This window comes from Salvelinus alpinus, chromosome 13, assembly GCF_045679555.1.
Source record: "Salvelinus alpinus chromosome 13, SLU_Salpinus.1, whole genome shotgun sequence".
Taxonomy (NCBI): domain Eukaryota; kingdom Metazoa; phylum Chordata; class Actinopteri; order Salmoniformes; family Salmonidae; genus Salvelinus; species Salvelinus alpinus.
Genome location: NC_092098.1, coordinates 5,805,144 through 5,824,246, shown reverse-complemented (window position 1 = coordinate 5,824,246; position 19,103 = coordinate 5,805,144). Strand labels below are relative to the sequence as shown.

The window sequence follows — 19,103 nt, the reverse complement described above, 5'->3', positions numbered from 1 at the left end:
TCCACAGCAGTCTGAGGTGAGGGCACGCAAAATAAACAAACTCAAAGCCCAGTATGATCGGTTCACCAGAGTCCTCTCCCATGCATTCACTGCCCAACAACGTGCAAGTGAATGTTCACTAAAAATAGCTTGGATTTTGGGTCAACACCTAAATCCGTTTTACTGACGGGGGAGTGGCGATGGAGTGCATGAATGCTGTCGCTGAAACTTTACTTGACGGTAAACAAAAAGACGAGCTGTGTGAAAAGATCCAAGCAAATCCCAATGTCACGTACAACAACAGCAAGAAAGAGTGAAATACTAACAGAGGATGTATTATTGCAGCATAATGAAGCTATTCGGGGTGCACCATGCATAGCATTAGCTGTTGATGGATCTACTGATGTGAGTGATAATGCCCAGCTTCTGGTGTATGTTAGATTTTACCACACAGAGAAGAAGGAATTCTGTGAAGACCTGTTAGGTGTAACACCACTCGAGACACATACAAGAGGAAAGGACATATACATGGCCAGAAAGGACATGCTGAGAAAGAGGGGGATAGATCTAAAACAAGTGGTCTCTATCACCTCAGACGGGGCCCCTGCCATGACAGGAAGAGAGAGAGGAGCTGTGGCACGGCTGAAAGAGGAAAACCCTGATCTCACAGCTTACCACTGCATCATTCATCAGTCTGTCCTCTGCGCCAATCTGTCAGAAGAGTATGCTGAAGTGATGAATACAATGATGAAACTCATTCACTTCCTCAGGGCATCCTCGTCTCATCAACATCGCCTGCTGAGAGAATTCCTGAAAGAAGTTGAGGCAAATGCAAATGACCTATGGCTGCACAACAACGTAAGATGGCTCAGTAAAGGCAGGGTGTTGAAACGCTTTTGGTCCATTCAAATGGATATAACAGCTTTCCTAGTACAGCTCAAGAGTCAGAAGGCAACACAGTTTTCACTTTTGTTGCAAGACGAGCAAAATGGATATTGTTGCTTTTTTGGTAAACATCACACCTTAATGAGCTCAATGTGAAACTACAGGGCGAGAACAATTCAGTTTGTGATCTGATGACATCTGTCCTCTCCTTCCAGAGGAAACTGGAAGTGTTCAATGAAGATCTTCAAGGAGACTGCACACTTCTCAAAAGTGCAGGAACAGATTCAGGGTGAGAGAGATGTTTCTCCTCATGTTGACTTGATAAGCTGATTGGAAACTTCAGAAATCGCTTTGACAGCTTTAGCCTTGGACAGCAGCTCCTTCTACTAATTGAGAATCCATTCCTCATCACAGATGTCAGGGGATTTTCAAAGGAGGTGACACAGACCTTCAAGTGGGCACATGCTGGATCTCTACAGATGGAACTGATTGATCTGCAAGCAAATGTTGCACTAAGAGAGCACTTTCAACTAACTGATCATGACACTTTCTGGCTGCAGGCCGTGTCTGAGACTGTTTTCCCTGGTCTAACCAAAGTAGCACTACACACCTTGAACATGTTTGGCTCCACATACAGTTGTGAGTCTTCTTTCTCCACTATGAACATCATTAAAAATAAGTACTGTTCTAGACTCACCAATGAGCACCTACATATGTGCTTGAGAATGGCACTGACTCCATTCCAGCCAAGGTTCAAATGACTGGCAGGGCAAGCAAAAGCCTATTTCTCTCACTAAAGAAGAGAGATGGAGAAGTGAAGTGGGAGAGAGTCATAAAGATAAATATTAAACCTGTGGTTTCTTATTTGTTCAAAAGTCAAAGCACTTTTTTCAGAAACAGGCGCTCTTATTTTTTTGTTTAGATGCAGTCTTGTTTTACTTGAAGTGAAAACATTTGTGATAGGCCTACTTTTATTTATGATTACTCTGCATATTTATTTTTACCTCATGTTTAATGTGTCTACATTGACAATGTGCAATAAATATTGTTGAAATGTTATTGAAATGTAGTACTTTGTTTATTAGCTATACATATACAAGAACTACATATGCCCCCAAAACATAGCGCACATTAGACATTTTAATGGTTTGGACCTGTTGTTAATCACTGGACCTCTTTGAATTCTAATTGTGCACCCCTGCTTTATGTAATGACAAGATCCGTCTTATCTATGCCCTAACAATGGGAGTCGTTGGCGGAAAGTCAGGCAGAAGGAGGCGAGATCAGGTGGAAAATTCTAGCCAATGAGAGGGCATAGTTTTTCTCAAAGTTGCGGAGATACCATGTGCGTCCACTTATATCAGTACGTTCATAACAAACTAAACATTACGGAACTTATATTAGATCAAATAAGCCTCACTTAGCAAATTAGCAATAAAAAATGTTGTTGACCAAATCTGACACTCATAGACCTCCATAAAAAATCCCCAATTGGTCTGCGTATCGCTGTATTTTCACATTGACAGATTGAAGGGAGTGGAGCTTCTTGCTTCACCTCGTCCTCAGAATGTATCACGCAAGTTAGGTGTGTGCCCCAGCTTTTGCATTGCTGTTCGTCAGCAACGATATGCAAGTTTATTGAACATGGCTGCCTCAATGCAATCATTGTAATGAGCCAATCACATTCTGGCAGACCCCTTATAGATTTTTGTTTAGAAATTTCGTTTTTTCCCAAGATATCATTATAATTAGCAAATGTATGCAACATGACATGTATCAACATTGAACGTTATCCTACAGAGACCTCTCCAACAGAGACAATGGCCCAGAGGGCATGGAGCCAGATGGCATCATTGAGGTAAGTGTTTGTGTGTGTGTGTCAAGCTACACTTTGTTAAATGTTGGATAAAGGACAGGTTGCATTGTTGAATATCGAATGGCATGTTGTCTAATGGAATGGAAGAAAAGATGCATGTATCTCACACTTGGTTTTCTGTCTCCGCTGGCTAAAAAAATAGTACCGGCGTGCTATTTATACTGACCGCGTTCTACGAAAAAAAAATCTCCACAGAGTAACTGGAATGAGATCGTGGACAGCTTCGATGAGATGGCCCTGCGTGAGACTCTCCTGAGAGGAATCTATGCCTATGGTTTTGAGAAACCCTCTGCCATTCAGCAGAGGGCCATCCTCCCTTGTATCAAGGGTAAGTACAAGCTTCCTCAAATATAAACTCACACACACAGGATATAACCTCTGCAAGTTGTTTATTTTGTTCACGTCTCAGTCAGACCTTTTTCAAGATGGGTATAAGCTAAGGTTCCAAAATGCCTATTATGTGTTGATTCTTGAACATTGCTTTTTGCTTCAAGATGATCTAGCCTAAATTGTCGCTGACTGAAGTTGCATGGGCATCTGTACTTACTTACTTAAAAATTGTATTTAAAAAAACAAACATTTAACCTTTATTTAATTACTTATTCGTCTTAATTCCTGTGTAGAACATAAGGTTTTCTTGAGAGATCATACTATACTGCCCTTTATTCCAGAGTATCCTACCGGTCAGGTTTGGAGACGTTCACAATCTTGCCTTTACATTTTTTATTATTTTCATGCAAGTTAATGATTAAGCGTACACATTTCCTAAGCTTCAAGACAGAGTGACCCAAATGCCTTTAAAGCGTATCCTTGGTTTTAGCAACTAGGAACCAAATGGGATGAAACAGGGAGGGACCTACCTGAATTTGTCCAATAAGAAACACTTGTTTTTCTTTTCTGTTACAAAATGTTTGGCTACGGTGTGAACAAATGAATACGACCCTTCATTCTCCACCAGGTTATGATGTCATTGCACAGGCCCAGTCCGGCACAGGGAAGACTGCCACGTTCGCCATCTCCATCCTCCAGCAGATTGATATCGAGCTGAAGGGCACCCAGGCCCTGGTCCTCGCTCCTACCCGAGAGCTGGCTCAGCAGGCAGGTTGCACAAACATTAAATTGCCCTAAAAACAGTTAACTGTGAATGCAACTCCTGTACCCTTTACACAGTCGTACCGATGCTGTACCATGGTGCCTCTGGTATTTTAATATGACATGGTCCTTTCCAGTACGGTTCTAGCAACTATGGTGGATGAGTAACCAGACCAGCACGGTAAAGCGTGGCTCGGCTCTGCTCCATAGTGTGAATCAAACCATGTACTATATTGTGCCATCTCTGTCTCTGGACAAGGAAGTGTCGTTGAGTGGCACTGAGTGTTATATCTGACAAGGGGAAAGGGACAATGCCATATTCATCCCAGCCGACTCGGTGCAGTGAGCAACAGGCTGGTTCATGCTATGCGCACAAACTCATAATTGAGTTGCAAAAATCTGATTCCTTATGAATATTGTTGCTTGCCAAAGTAATACGAATTCGTATGAAAAAGCTAAAAGTATCTTGACCATGGAATTACCTCGACTAAGAACATATGGAATAGAATTGTAATGTGGGTCTTCATGAGTATTGTGTGCATGTAAATGTAGTAAAATGTGTGCCAGAGGGGGAGCTTTCTCTTGCCACTGTGCTTCTGCTTGCTCTCTGGGGTCTAGGCTGGGTTACTCTAAAAGCACTTTGTGACAACTGCGGATGTGAAAAAGGGTTTTAATAAATTGTATTGACTCCCTCTCCTCTTTAATAGATCCAAAAGGTGATCCTGGCCCTCGGTGACTACATGGGAGCCTCCTGCCATGCCTGTATTGGCGGCACAAACGTCCGTAACGAGGTGACAAAGCTCCAGGCTGAGGCTCCGAACATAGTGGTTGGAACGCCAGGCCGCGTGTTTGACATGTTGAACCGCAAGTTCCTCTGTGAGTAATGACCTCAGGGTCTTTGTTTACTTTTGTGTTATTCTGCATTCATTTTCTTATTTTTGTGACCAGATTTGTATAGATAACAAGAGGTTGGAACCGGTTCAGGGAACAGAACCAGAAAATATTTTTTTCCCGAAGAACAGAATCAGAACAGCGAACGAAAGTGATCTATACTGTTCCGGAACAGAACGGTTATTTTAAAAGCATGGGTACTGGTTAACCCTGTAGGTCTAAGCCCTTAGATCGCAATATCTAATAAGCTAACATATGAAATTGTTTTAAAATGATCATAAAATGTATAATTTAGCCATTTGATTTGGAATTTTAGGACCTCTGTAGGTATATATTTTTTTATTTTTTTTATGAAACATTGAATTTAGACTTTACTGCTATAACCCATAGAAACGCATTGAATAACACCATTCATAAATGGCAAAACACAAAGTAAAAAAATAAATCATAAGGAACAAGGTTTTGAAGTGTTTTTTTTACCTTTTGGCACATTTGACCCCCTAATGCACTTTTTTGCCATTTTTACAGCCCGGTACTGGCATAGAGCAGAACAACCGACAACTTCTTTTTTGTGAGAGTCCCCTTTTGATATTGGTGGCATATTAGTTTGTAGCTCCAACGGTTCGGTCTGGACAATCAGTTTTTTGAGAAGACCTCTTCGAAATGAGGACATCTGCGACAGAGTTCAGACAACTGCCGTAAAGCTTGTGGATATCATAGACCCCAACAACAGAGACTGTCGTGTTCGTGGGAATCTCCACTTTCGATATTGGTGACATATTAGGTTTTACAGATGTGAAGCACGGGTGCATCAATCGACTCTATTTAAAAAAAGAAATAAATTATTTTTACGTTCTCGGGCATTTTTTTCAGTCCCACAAAAAAACGCAACAAAGTGTCTATGCAAAGCCCACACTTTGCCACTCAGAAATCTATTCCCGTGTCTGTCTGCCTGCCAGCTGAAAATCTTTGCCAGTATGTGTGCGTGTAGACAACCTGCCCCTCCCCCTCCGAAGCATAGTCTCGTAGCCTACTGACGTTACAAGCGTGATTCACAAACGAGGTGAGAGATTTTTAATTTAGAATAGATTAACCTATTCAATGCTAGTTAAGGATACTGTTTACATGCTTCACATTGGATTTATTAACTACAAAAAGGTAAGACTTGTTTTAAATTAAAATTCTGGTGCTGCTCTGCACACACATGCTTGCTTACTAGCTAGCTAGCTGGTCCAACGTTGAGCCAACTCTGAAGTTCAAAGATATTCAAAATTCATTCATAGAAGCTGCTCCTGCGTTGGTATAATTGTATAAATGCTTGTCACAACAACATGCCCAGCACTTCAAGCCTCTTCCTCCACCCTCTCTCGCTCTCTCCCCACCCACAACATTTCTGGCACATCTCGCACCCTACACACCTGTCCAATGCATGTAAATAGCTTGCCTGCTCCATAGCAATTAAGCTGCTCTATCCCCACTGATTGGTAAGGTAATGTAATGGTAAACTAAATGTTAATTTTTTAAAATATTTCTCAAGTTTAAAAAGGAACTGAAAGGAACGATATAAACTGTTACTTTTTTTTGGCTCGAACCGGTTCCGAACTTTATTTTATTGGTTGGAACAGTGGAACGGAACGAACAAAATAATTGTTCTGTTCGGAACGAAACGATTGGAAAATAATCTCGGTTCTAACCCCTGGAGATAACATAACTGTTTATGTCATACTTTTCTCAAGTTGTTGTTTACATCAGTATGTTCTATTTAATTATTTGTTTACTGAATGGAGTATTGGGATTGGACTATTTTGTGTTCAAGTTGTCTGAACTAAGTGCTCATCTTCCCCCTACAGCTGCTAAGTACATCAAGATGTTTGTCCTGGACGAGGCTGATGAGATGTTAAGCCGGGGTTTCAAGGACCAGATCTATGAAATTTTCCAGAAGCTTGGCACCAGCACACAGGTAAGAGGACCACACGCACAAGTAAGGGCACAGACTGTCAAACAGTCCGTTAGAAAGCTATGACCAGGGCCTCCCGGGTGGCGCAGTGGTCTAGAGCACTGCATCGCAGTGCTATGCTGCGCCACCAGAGTCTGGGTTCGCGCCCAGGCTCTGTCGCAGCCGGCCGCGACCGGGAGGTCCGTGGGGCGACGCACAATTGGCTTAGCGTCGTCCGGGTTAGGGAGGGTTTGGCCGGTAGGGATATCCTTGTCTCATCGCGCTCCAGCGACTCCTGTGGCGGGCCGGGCGCAGTGCGCGCTAACCGAGGGGGCGGGTGCACGGTGTTTCCTCCGACACATTGGTGCGGCTGGCTTCCGGGTTGGAGGCGCGCTGTGTTAAGAAGCAGTGCGGCTAGGTTGGGTTGTGCTTCGGAGGACGCATGACTTTCGACCTTCGTCTCTCCCGAGCCCGTACGGGAGTTGTAGCGATGAGACAAGATAGTAATTACTAGCGATTGGATACCACGGAAAATTGGGGAGAAAAGGGGATAAAATTTAAAAAAAAAAAGAAAAAAAAAGAAAAAAAGAAAAAAAAGAAAGCTATGACCATGACAAAATTGCGCCGACAGACACGGTCACCCCGTTTCTAGCTCCTAGACAACTTTGCAGACATTTTCGGAGTGTTATTTCTTACATTATTTGCTCAGAATGTTTGTAGTATTATTTCCTACAGCCGAAAATAACTTTTGGACATTCTATCGGTGGCCACTGACCAGAAATTTGACTTCTCTGACCTGGATCCTTCCCGAGGCAGCCCCATTCATCCTGGGTGTTACACCAAACCGTTGACGTTGGAGGAGAGGGAGAAGTAGGGTTCTAGTCAGGCTCAGTCGGCGAGCAAATCATCCACTGCTTCATAGTATATTACTTGCTAACGAGCTCAGGCCGAAGATCTCCTTTCAGAGAGACATAAGGGACTGTAACATACTCAGTTTTACAGAATCATGGCTCTGGATTTATTGTCTCCATACAGCCAGCGAGGTTCTCTGTTCATTGCGCGGACAGGAAGAAATAACCATTTGGTAAAAACAAAGGTGGAGGGGTATGTCTCATGATTTAACAACTCATGGAGTGATTGTGGTAACGTACACCAACTCAAGGCCTTTTGTTCACCCGATCAAGTATACCTCACCATTAAATGCCAACCGCATTACCTCCAGAGAGAATTTTCTTCGGTTGTCACTGCCATGTATATCCCCCCAAGCAGACACCGCAATGGCTCTCAAGGAACTACACCGGACTTTGTGCAAACTAGAAACCGCATATCCTGAGGCCGCATTTATTGTAGCTGTTGACTTTAATAAAGGAAATAAATAGACAGAAACTTATGCATGAAGCACCCGTGGTAAGGGCTGTTCAATGTTGGTCTGACCAATCGGAATCTATGCTTCAAGACTGTTTTGATCACTCGGACTGGGAAATGTTTCCGGTTCGCCTCTGGGAATAGTATTGACGTATACACTGACTTGGTGACTGGATTCATCAGGAAGTGCTTAGAGTATGTTGTTCCTACTTTGACGATTAGCAATTATCCAAACCAAAAACAGTGGATAGATGGCAGCATTCGCAAAACTGAAAGCGCGAACCACCACATTTAACCACGACACGGTGACTGGGAACAGCTATGACCTCCGTAAGGCAATGAGGCGAAATTATAATACAGGGACAAAGTGGAGTTGTAATCTAACGGCTCAGACACAAGATGCATGTGGCAAGGACTCCAGACAGACAATCACAGATTATAATGGGAAAGCCAGCCACGTCGCGAACACCGATGCCTCACTCCTGGGCAAGCTAAACACCTTTTCTTCGCCCACTTTGAGGAAAACAAGCAAATTGGGCCACCGCCGCTAACGAGGACTGTGTGCTCCCTATCTCTGTGGCCAACGTGAGTAAGGCCTTCAAGTGTGTTAAACGATAAGAAAAAGTCATACAATTCCAGGTGAACTTACAATGCAGTATAATGGTCCTGTTACGTTTGTTTGACCGCTAGGGCCAGGCAATGAAGTTATATACTGAACAAAAATATAAATGCAACACGTAAAGTGTTGGTCCCATGAGCTGAAATAAAAGATCACTGAAATGTTTCATATGCACAAAAAGCTTATTTCGCTCAAATTTTGTGCACGAATGTGTTTACATCCCTGTTAGTGAGCATTTCTCCTGTGTGAAGATAATCCATCCACTTGATGGGTATGGCATATCAAGAAGCTGATTAAACAGCATGATCATTACACAAGTCAATATCCAGCAACTTCGCACAGCTATTGAAGATGAGTGGGACAGCATTCCATAGGCCACAATCAACAGCTTGATTAACTCTGTGACGGAGATGTGGTACAGTACCAGTCAAAAGCTTGGACACACCTACTCATTCCAGGGTTTTTCTTTATTTGTACTATTTTCTACATTGTAGAATAATAATGAAGACATCAAAACTATGAAGTAACACATATGGAATAGTGTACAGTAGTAACCCAAAAAGTGTTAAACAAATCAACATATTTTGTATTTGAGATTCTTCAAAGTTGCCACCCTCTGCCTTGATGACAGCTTTGCACACTCTTGGCATTCTCTCAACCAGCTTCATCTGGAATGCTTTTCCAACAATCTTGAAGGTGTTCCCACATGTGCTGAGCACCTGTTGGCTGCATTTCCTTCACTCTGCGGTCCAACTCATCCCAAACCACCTCAATTGGGTTGAGGTCGGGTGATTGTGGAGGCCAGGTCATCTGATGCAGCACTCCATCACTCTCCTTCTTGGTGAAATAGCCCTTACACAGTCTGGAGGTGTGTTTTGGGTCATTGTCCTGTTGAAAAACAAATGATAGTCCCACTAAGCCCAATCCAGATGGGATGGCGTATTATTTCATAGTTTTGATGTCTTCACTATCATTCTACAATGTAGAAAATAAAAACCCTGGAATCTGTAGGTGTGTCCAAACTTTTGACTGGTACTGTATATGTGACCAACATATGCATATCTTTATTTCCAGTCAGCCCTTCGATTAGGGCCTAATGAATTCATTTCAATTGACTGATTTCCTTATATGAACTGTAACTCAGTCAAATCTAACTAGTAAACTCCTTGAAATTGTTGCATGTTGGTTTATATCTTTGTTCACTATAAATATAAATGTCTTTGTGTTTAACAAACAATTTTTTTTAGCAGAGCATCTCAAGATTATTTGATTGACAGTTCTGGTTGCCTATTGATGGACTTTAGTCCCGCTTCAAAAGGGGCATTCCTTTACAGACAAGTAAAATGTCCATTCATATCACCAAAGAAGGCTCCATGTCGGCATTTAAAAACTGTAGTGTAGCCTACCCTAACAGACAGATAAACAAACAAACATGCCGTAGCCGAGGCTGAAACGTGTAATCAATACAGGCTACAGGTAGTCTACTGTAATTTAATATGAGGCAAAACCGAAGAGTAGGCAACCTGTGCTCGCAAGACTGGCCTGAAGACATCGGTTCCATGAATAGACTAGGACAGTGGTCACCAACCTTTTCTGAGTCAAGATCACTTTCGCTGTCAAAAAGCAAGCTGATATTGTTTGGGCAGTAGGCCTAATACATTATCACAGCATATTGGCTAAGGGATTGGCCTGCCAATATTGTTAATCAGACCATATTAAATTTCAAAACTCGAGCTTTGATAACAAATAGATCAGTTGGTTTAGCACTTGTGAGGCACTGTGGAGCATGAATTGAAATAATTAGCTTATTTTATTTTACTGGACTGATGGTACCTGCATCTGATGGTCAACGAGGTCAAATCACGACGTCAGTGATCTTCAGGTCGAAAAGTCAGAGTTTCCGAATTGGATGACCATTCAAAACTATTTTCCCCAACTGCCTCTCACAGTCCCTGCTCTCCTTCCTTTCCTCCGGTGAGACTGACCAGAGAGAGGGGACACCGTCTTCCACCTGATGGCGAAACTCGCGTCGCACCGCATCTGCCTCATGCACAAATTCATGTTGTTCCTATGACCAAAGAAAGTTAAATATTCCTTAATATTAGAATTTGACACGATGAGCTGCTAATAATAATAAAACGCAGGGCTATCGATACTTGGCTACTCATTCATTGCAGCTGCAGCCCGAGCGAGTACGGAGAAGTGCGTTTTGTAATAGTGTTGAATAAAAACAGTGACAGTGTTGATTATAAACTTAAACATGAACTCACTCATAAAAACAGCAGCTCTTTGCTGTATTTGTTGACAGTCTCTCTGTGGTCATGGTTTTAAAAGTTATTCAATCTTACGTAGGCTAGTAGCCTATTAAATTTGGCTGTGGCCAGGGTCATGGAAGCTCTGTAGCCACGGTGATTTGAGCTATCCGATTGGGCAGCGCAGTAGGTGCACTCGATTTAGTCACAGATTTGCCTGTCCGCCGGGTAGGCGGATTTTGTCTCATGGGAACGCTTTGCTTAACCGGTGCGCAGGACTTTTGAATCAAGTGCACCTACTGGCAACAGCTCAACATGATTTAAATAAAGGAGTGCAAGCCTTTATTGTTCGTTGGCTTTTCTACAGAAATATTTGGTGATCGACTAGGAATGCCTTGAAGATCGACGATCGACCGGTTGGCGACCACTGGATTAGGATATTCTAAATGCAACAGACCGAAGACTGAACACACACTTGCATCATTAGCAATGAGACAGAGCAAGTAGAGCAGGTAGGCAGGCCAGCTTGAGGAAGAGAGAGGCAGAAGCTTGCTCTTTTGTTTTGGTAACCTGCATCTCGCAATGTCTTGTCTTGCATGACTTCCAAATTCACCAAGTAGCCTAAAGTTCGCTTCTTCCTCTTTAGTTTTATTTGAGTTACACAAATTCCCCAGGCCTTCATAGCCAATCGGCTGTATCTCGGAAAATGTTTTGTGATAAATGAAACTGTGATTTTAATTAAGTGGAGGGGAAAAACAAAGAAATATGTTCGGTTAGGGATTTTCTTAATGTTAAGGATCCAAACTTTGGATCCCACCCTTAGTTTTGGTACTAGTTCATTTTTGTTTATTTAAGAAAATACAAAGTGTTGTTATTCCTGATTCCATACAGTGTATGATCATGTAATATAATGCCTCATGAGAGCACAATATGGAATACCAACACTTTGTATTTTCGTCAATGAAAACACACGATTACGCAAACAACAACACTCAAATAAAGTGCAATATGCATTTGAAATCAATATGTTAACATGTTTCAGACATTGTATAGGTTTCTGCTATGTTTTGTAACAAAGAGAAAAATATGCACGCTTGTGTGACTCAAAGGGCATGTCTGTAGTACGGTACTTCTCATTTCCCACTCCAGGCTAGTGTGATGGGCTGTCACTGTTCAGTAGCTTTCTGTAGCCTTGGGGGTCTATCCATCTGTAGTAAGCTTGTGGTGGCCAATTCATTGACAACTTCGGCTTTAGCTTGCTCATTGCTAATGCCTTCGGAAAGTATTCACACCTCTTGACTTTTCCACATTTTGTTACAGCCTGAATTTAAAATTGATTACATTTTGATTTTGTGTGACTGATCTACACACAATGAACCAGGTTTACTGTGGGTAGTCTGCTTTCCACCAGACACTTGGAGACCATTCTGTATGGTTGAAAGAGATGGGGGGGGAAAGGAGTGGCTAATATGTCTGGCTGCACATCTGACTGGCATACTTACTGCAAATTGAGAAATTATGTGACTAAACGCAACAAAAGGAAGAAGAAACTGTATTATGAAACCAAGATCAATGAAAAAAACTTGTACTTTTTTAAAATTATGGGCAGAAAGACAAATTCAACTCCATCTTTCATCGAATCAGCTTATTCATCACTAAACCATTGGATGTTGCCAATTATTTTAATGATTATTTCATTGGCAAAGTGGGCAAACTTATGCAGGAAATGCGAACAATTGTATTCATGCATAAAAAAACTAATAATGAAAGAATAGCATTGCCAGTTTGAATTTTGCAAAGTTAGTGTGGGAGAGGTGGATTTTTTTGTTTGTTATCGATCAATAATGACAAACCTCCTGGCATTGACAACTTAGATGGAAAGCTACTGAGGATGGTAGCTGACTCTATAGCCACTCCTATCTGTCATATCTTTAATCTGAGCCTAGAGGAAAGTCTTTGTCCTCAGGTCTGGAGGGAAGCCAAAGTCATTCCACTACCCAAGAGTGGTAAAGCGGCCTTTACTGGTTCTAAATGTCAGGAATTGTGAACAACAGAGTTTAAATGTATTTGGCTAAGGTGCATGTAAACTTCCGACTTCAACTGTATATAATGAATATGAATTGGGTGTGTTGAGATTATTACATATAAAAGCACTAAACCTCTCTAAAAGCTTCACTTATTCAAAAGTTTTATTTGAACCCTAAATGGTTCTCAAGTAGATTACTAAGAAAAGCTCATCCATTCTTTAAAAATTGCCTTTTTGCCTTTGTGCAGATTGCCATGTCTCATTTTCGATTAACTGTCACGGTTGTTAGAATGGACTGACCACGGCGCAGCGTGATGAGAGTTCCACATCTTTTATTTAAGTGAAACTTCTATAAAACAATAAACCAACAACGAAACATGAAAGTAGTGGTGCCACATACACAAAACATCCAACGAACGTGAAGTACAGCGCGCACATACTGAAACAGTATCCCACAAAGCAGGTAGGAGAAAGGGCTTCCTAAATATGATCGCCAATTAGAGGCAACGATTACCAGCTGCCTCTAATTGGGAACCATACAAACCACCAACATAGAAATACAATGACTAGAACACCCCCCTAGTCACGCTCTGACCTAAACACCATAGAGAACCAGGGGCTCTCTATGGTCAGGGCGTGACATTAATAGAGAATTATACTTTTTTTAAATAGCTCTCTTTTTCAAACAAGCATTGCAGAGCTGGCTACTATTTCAATTTCATCCCCCTGAAAAGATAGAACAAATATTATGGCTGAACTCAAATGTGCTGGTTGATAAAATACCTGTATTTATGGGAAAGATGTTTGAAAAGGTTATTTTGTTCTTAAATTATATTGTAAATTGTAATGGTAGAGTTATGTCCCTCATGAAGATTTTTAATGTACCGATTCCATGGTACAGGGTGTATGAGTTGATATATAAAACAACGCAAGATTCAAGACTTCGTGCTTTTCAGCTAAAATTATTATATAGAATTCTTGCCACCAACAAAATGTTGAATATTTGGTGCATAAAATCATCGAGGAAACAGAATCAATAGACCATTTATTTTGGTATTGCCCTCTGGTAGCCTGTTTCTGGTCTCAGGTTCAGGAATGGCTGAAAATGAATAGCAGTGATCTAAAATTGACCCTAGAAATAGTACTGTTAGGAGATCTGGAGAGACCGGGTCAGTCAATTACTAATATTCTTAGTAAAAATATTTATCTTTAACTCGCAATCTGTGGATTCTATTCAATTAGATAGATTGAAATTGTACGTTAAACATCACAGTATAGTTGAAAGATATGTGTTGCGTAGGAACCCGAAGTGGGTGGCCAGCAGAGATAGATGGGATGGGCTGAGGGTTGGGATGTGGAATTGGAGACAAGTGGGAGTGGAGTTGCTGTGCGGGAGATAGAATGATTGTCAAAGATACGTTTTTTTTATTTTTAACTCTAAATAAAACATAATAAAAAGTATGTTTGAATGACACTAAGGGGCAGTGTTTTTACACCTAATGCCGGTTTGCCTGAGGCTGATGCCGTGCAGGTGTTTGTACACATGCATATACACACTCTCATTCAAATAAACGCATACAAGAACACACACATATTTTATAGTGTCAGACACGCACACAAACATATACAGTTGGCATTGCTTTATGATTTTAGGTGTCCTTGATGTCCTTTGTTTTAAATGTATTAATTGTTTTAATTATTTATTTTGCATTGCTCATCATTAATCACTAGTTGGCCTCTGTCCTGTACCCCACCCTCAACCTTGAGGCTGCTGCTTTATGTACATAGTCATTGAACACTGGCCACTTTAATAATGTTTACATACTGTCTTGCCCACTTTATGTGTGTATATACTGTATTCTAGTCATGGCTAATCCTATATAACTACTGCTGTACACACCTTTTCTATTCATATTAGTCCCCGACTAAAAAAAATCTTTGTCGACCCGAGTTGCTCTGTTCTTTCAACCAGTCGATTGGTCGAAAAGTTGGATTGGTCGAAATGTTTAAGCTTTATTTTTCCATATATAGACAGGTGATTCAATAAAATAAACGACATATGCACTGAGCTTGTCTGACGCTTTAAGCACACTGTTTGATTAAATAATTAAGACACACAAATGACTCAAAGAGCGTAACGCTCACACTGTGTTAATAAAAATGATAGCGAGTGCCGGTGTGACTGGCACACCTTGTCTCGCTCTTCTTCCTACTGCAGAAAAATGGCAGCACAGCAAGTGTTTATTGCGCAGCCTATCGACCAGTCGACTAAATGGGGTCAACCCTAATTTACTGACCATACTGTCTATATACACCATTTATATACTATATATTTATATACTATATATTTATATTCTGATCTCTGACATTGCTCGTTCTGATGTTTACATTTTTTGTTGTCTTTATTACTTTTGGATTATGTGTGTATTGCTGTACTGTCACGCCCTGATCTGTTTCATCTGGCCTTGTGCTTGTCGCCACCCCCTCCAGGTGTCGCCCATCTAACCCACTTATACTCTGCCCCTGTTGTTACAATAAACATTGTTACTTCACACAGTCTGCACTTGGGTCTTACCTTGATTCTTGATAGTGAGAACTGGCTATGACTGGCCCAGCAGACTTGGACCAGCTCCGCAACGCCATCTCCTCCCAAGGAGCCACCATTGGTAGGCACGAGGAGTTGCTTCCCGGTCTGATGGAAGGGTTCCAGGCTGTGGCCGAACGTCACGACCTAGCCTTGGACGCATTGCGGGAGAAATTCCATGGGTTGTCTACTAGGCAGCCTACCACGACGGTAACTTCCCAGCCCCTCTGTAACTCGACTGGTAGCAGCGCTGTCACCCCGGTTGCCCGGGAATCCAGCTTGCCTCCCTCGGAGCGCTACGGTGGAGATTCCATAACCTGCCGGGCATTTCTCTCCCAGTGCACTCTCGTTTCCGAGCTGCAGCCTTCTTCGTTCCCCTTGGACCGCTCAAAGATAGGGTACATTATTACGCTGTTGTGCGGGAGGGCACTCGCCTGGGCCACGGCAGTGTGGGAGCAGCAATCTACCGTCTGCCTCAGTCTGGTGGTATTCGTGGTGGAGGTGAGAAGTTTTTGAGGCTCCGGTGTCCGGGAGAGAGCCTGCCCGGAAGTTACTCCAGCTTGGCAGGACACCCTCAGTGTGGCAGACTATGAGGTGGAGTTCCGCACTCTAGCAGCGGAGGGTACCTGGAACCCGGAAGCGCTGTTCGACACGTTCCTGCACGGATTATCGGAGGAGCTAAAGGATGAGCTGGTAGCCCGAGAACTACCGATGGATCTCGAATCACTCATCGCTTTAACCATCCTGATCGATGGTCGGCTACGGGGAATGTAGGAGGGAGAAGAGGTCCGATTGCGGTCCCAATAGCTCACTCAGGGATCCCACCTTGCATCTGATGAATTCTGGAAGTCCCCGGCGTCTACGTCCCCGAGAGGATCCGAGCTCCAAGAGCCTCCGGAGACTGCCGATTCACCTCTTCCCGAGCCGATGCAGCTCGGCAGGGCGAGGCTGTCTCCAGCCGAACGCATATGCAGACTTGAGACCCAGAGTTGTCTGTATTGCGGTACTGCTGGTCATTTTGTGTCTACCTGTCCCTTCAAGAGACCTAGCTCATTCGTTGGAGTGAGTACACTGGTGGGTCTTGAAGATAATTGTTCTTCTCCCCTTACTCGCCCCCCTCTCCATGCCATCCTGCTGTGGGGTGACCAGTCCAAGTATCTTCAGGTACTCATCGACTCAGGGGCCGATGTGAGTCTCATAGACGTTACCCTGGCGTCCAAGCTGTGCATCCCCACTCAACCCCTCTCCATTCCCATGGGTGTTAGAGTGCTGGACGGGCGCTCTATAGGCCGGGTCACCCCCCAGACCACCCCTTTCAACTTACGAGTGTCGGGAACCACAGCGACACGATTCAATTCCGGCTGGTTGAGTCTCCGCAGGGTACTGTGGTATTGGTATTCTCTTGGCTCCAGCGACACAATCCCTCCATTGACTGGGCTACTGGTGCCAGTACTACTTGAGCCTGTCCTGCCACACTCATTGCCTGAAGTCAGCTCTGCCTGCCCCGGGAAGTGTTCCTGGGGGCTTGGAAATTGCCCCGGACCTCTCCGGCAGCTTCGCAGAGTACCAGGACCTCCGGGAGGGGTTCAGTAAGGCCCGGGCCACTTCGATTCCGCAGCACCGACCGGTATCCAAGAAGGTCAAGCCTGAGGCGCTGGCATGCCACTATAGTGCCGCGGCTACACCCCCGGAAGCTGATGCCTTTCCCCCCTGCTCCAAGATCATTAGCCCCTCTGCTTTTCATCCTCTGTTGCCCCATACCCTCTGTATTTTTCCTACCTTTTCTGTGTCTAGAGTCAAAACCATGTCTGACTGCCCCTTGTCTTCTGTTTCTAGGCCCATCCCTTCCCCCCGTGTCATTGGTGGCCAGCCAGCGTACACGGTGAGACGCCTCCTGAGGGTTCGGGGCAGGGATTTCCAGTACCTGGTTGACTGGGAGGGTTATGGCCCGGAGGAGAGGTGCTCGGTTCTCGCTAAAGACATTCTGGACCCGGGCCCTCATCGCCGACTTTCACCGCCGGCACCCTAGTCAACCAGGTATCCGCCCAGGTGGAACGCCAGGTGGCGTCCCTAGGGTCGGGGGTTACTGTCACGCCCTGGCCTGTTTCACCTCTCCTTGTGCTTGTCTCCACCCCCTCCAGGTGTTGCCCATCTTCCCCACTTATCCTATGGGTATTTATACCTGTATTTTCTGTCTGTGTGTGCCAGTTCGTCTTGTTTGTTCAAGTCAACCAGCGTTTGTCTCTGCTCCTGTTTTTCACCAGTCTCTCCTTTTCTCATCCTCCTGGTTTTTGACCCTTGCCTTTCCTGACCCTGTACCCGCCCGCCTGACCACTCTGCCTGTCCCTGGCCCTGCCTGCCGTCCTGTTCCTTTGCTCCGCCTCTGGATTACCGACCTCTGCCTGACCTGAGCCTGCCTGCCGTCCTGTACCTTGGCCTCTACTCTGGATTATTGACCCCTGCCTTTCTTGACCTGTCGTTTGCCTACCCCTGTTGTTACAATAAACATTCTTACTTCACACAGTCTGCACTTGGGTCTTACCTTGATTAAATAAGCATTATGCTGCACTTGTGATAACATCTGTGAATGTGACCAATAAATTTGATTTGATTTCATGCTCTTCCTGCTGCCTCTCTGGAAATTCAGGACTTTTAATTAAGATTGTTTTGCTGACAAATATCGCAACAGAATTAAGCATCATCTTGGTGAATATAGAATATTTATTTCTGAGAGAGAGAGAGAGAGAGAGACTTTCCTCTGTCAGGTATTTTGTTCTATAGAGCCTAGCTAATACCTTTCTCAACCCTGTTTCCCAGGTGGTGCTCCTGTCTGCCACCATGCCTCAGGATGTGCTGGAAGTCACCAAGAAGTTCATGCGTGACCCAATCCGTATCCTTGTGAAGAAGGAGGAGCTCACCCTGGAGGGTATTCGCCAGTTCTACATTAACGTGGAGAAAGAGGTATTGCTGTTCTAGATGCTCGTTCTAGAAAAGTATATATAGATAAAAATATAGGGCTCTTTATATATGCTTGTGATACAAGAGTTTCGTGAGGCTCTTTGCTCTACTAGTAATAAATAAAGTAATGGAGCAGCCTATAAACTAAAACAGTTGATTTTAATATTTTTTTTAAAATGTATCTAAAAGAAGAACAAAGGTCATGAAGTAGACACATTTTGTCAATACAACACAGTAACTCTTTGGGCTGTGAATTGCCTGGGGCCTCAAGATACGATATGCAATTCTGTGATTTTATTGCGATTCGAGGTTCCAAACATATTGCTCACCATATGTCTGCTTCAGAGGGACAAGAGAGAGCCGTGAGAAAACAAGTTTTGATCAGTTATGGAAATAAGTGCTCAAAACAAATTGGCTCCCTATTTAACACCAGACTGCAACATTCTAACAGTGTAATTAATAAATGTCATATATGCTATCTCAAAAATATTCATTTGATTGTGTTTATGAAGGCATTGGATAGCATTGGAATAGGATTTGTATTTAATTTAAAATAACACAATAGCATTTTCATTAGTTTGTTACTGTAGGTTATATGTAAAAACAAAACAAACAAACAAATTCATTAAAGTGTTCAATC

General features: G+C 43.1%; 1 protein-coding gene across 1 annotated transcript in view; it reads left to right on the top strand.

Moving 5' to 3' along the window:
- The window catches only part of LOC139538032 (eukaryotic initiation factor 4A-I-like), a 38,739-nt gene that overhangs the window by 6,837 nt on the left and 12,799 nt on the right, over nt 1-19,103 (top strand). The window contains exons 2-7 of the mRNA XM_071339947.1: nt 2,665-2,722; nt 2,936-3,068; nt 3,699-3,838; nt 4,540-4,708; nt 6,574-6,683; nt 18,323-18,466. Of these exons, the coding sequence (XP_071196048.1) occupies nt 2,665-2,722; nt 2,936-3,068; nt 3,699-3,838; nt 4,540-4,708; nt 6,574-6,683; nt 18,323-18,466 (754 nt within the window). The remainder of the gene's footprint in view (nt 1-2,664; nt 2,723-2,935; nt 3,069-3,698; nt 3,839-4,539; nt 4,709-6,573; nt 6,684-18,322; nt 18,467-19,103) is intronic.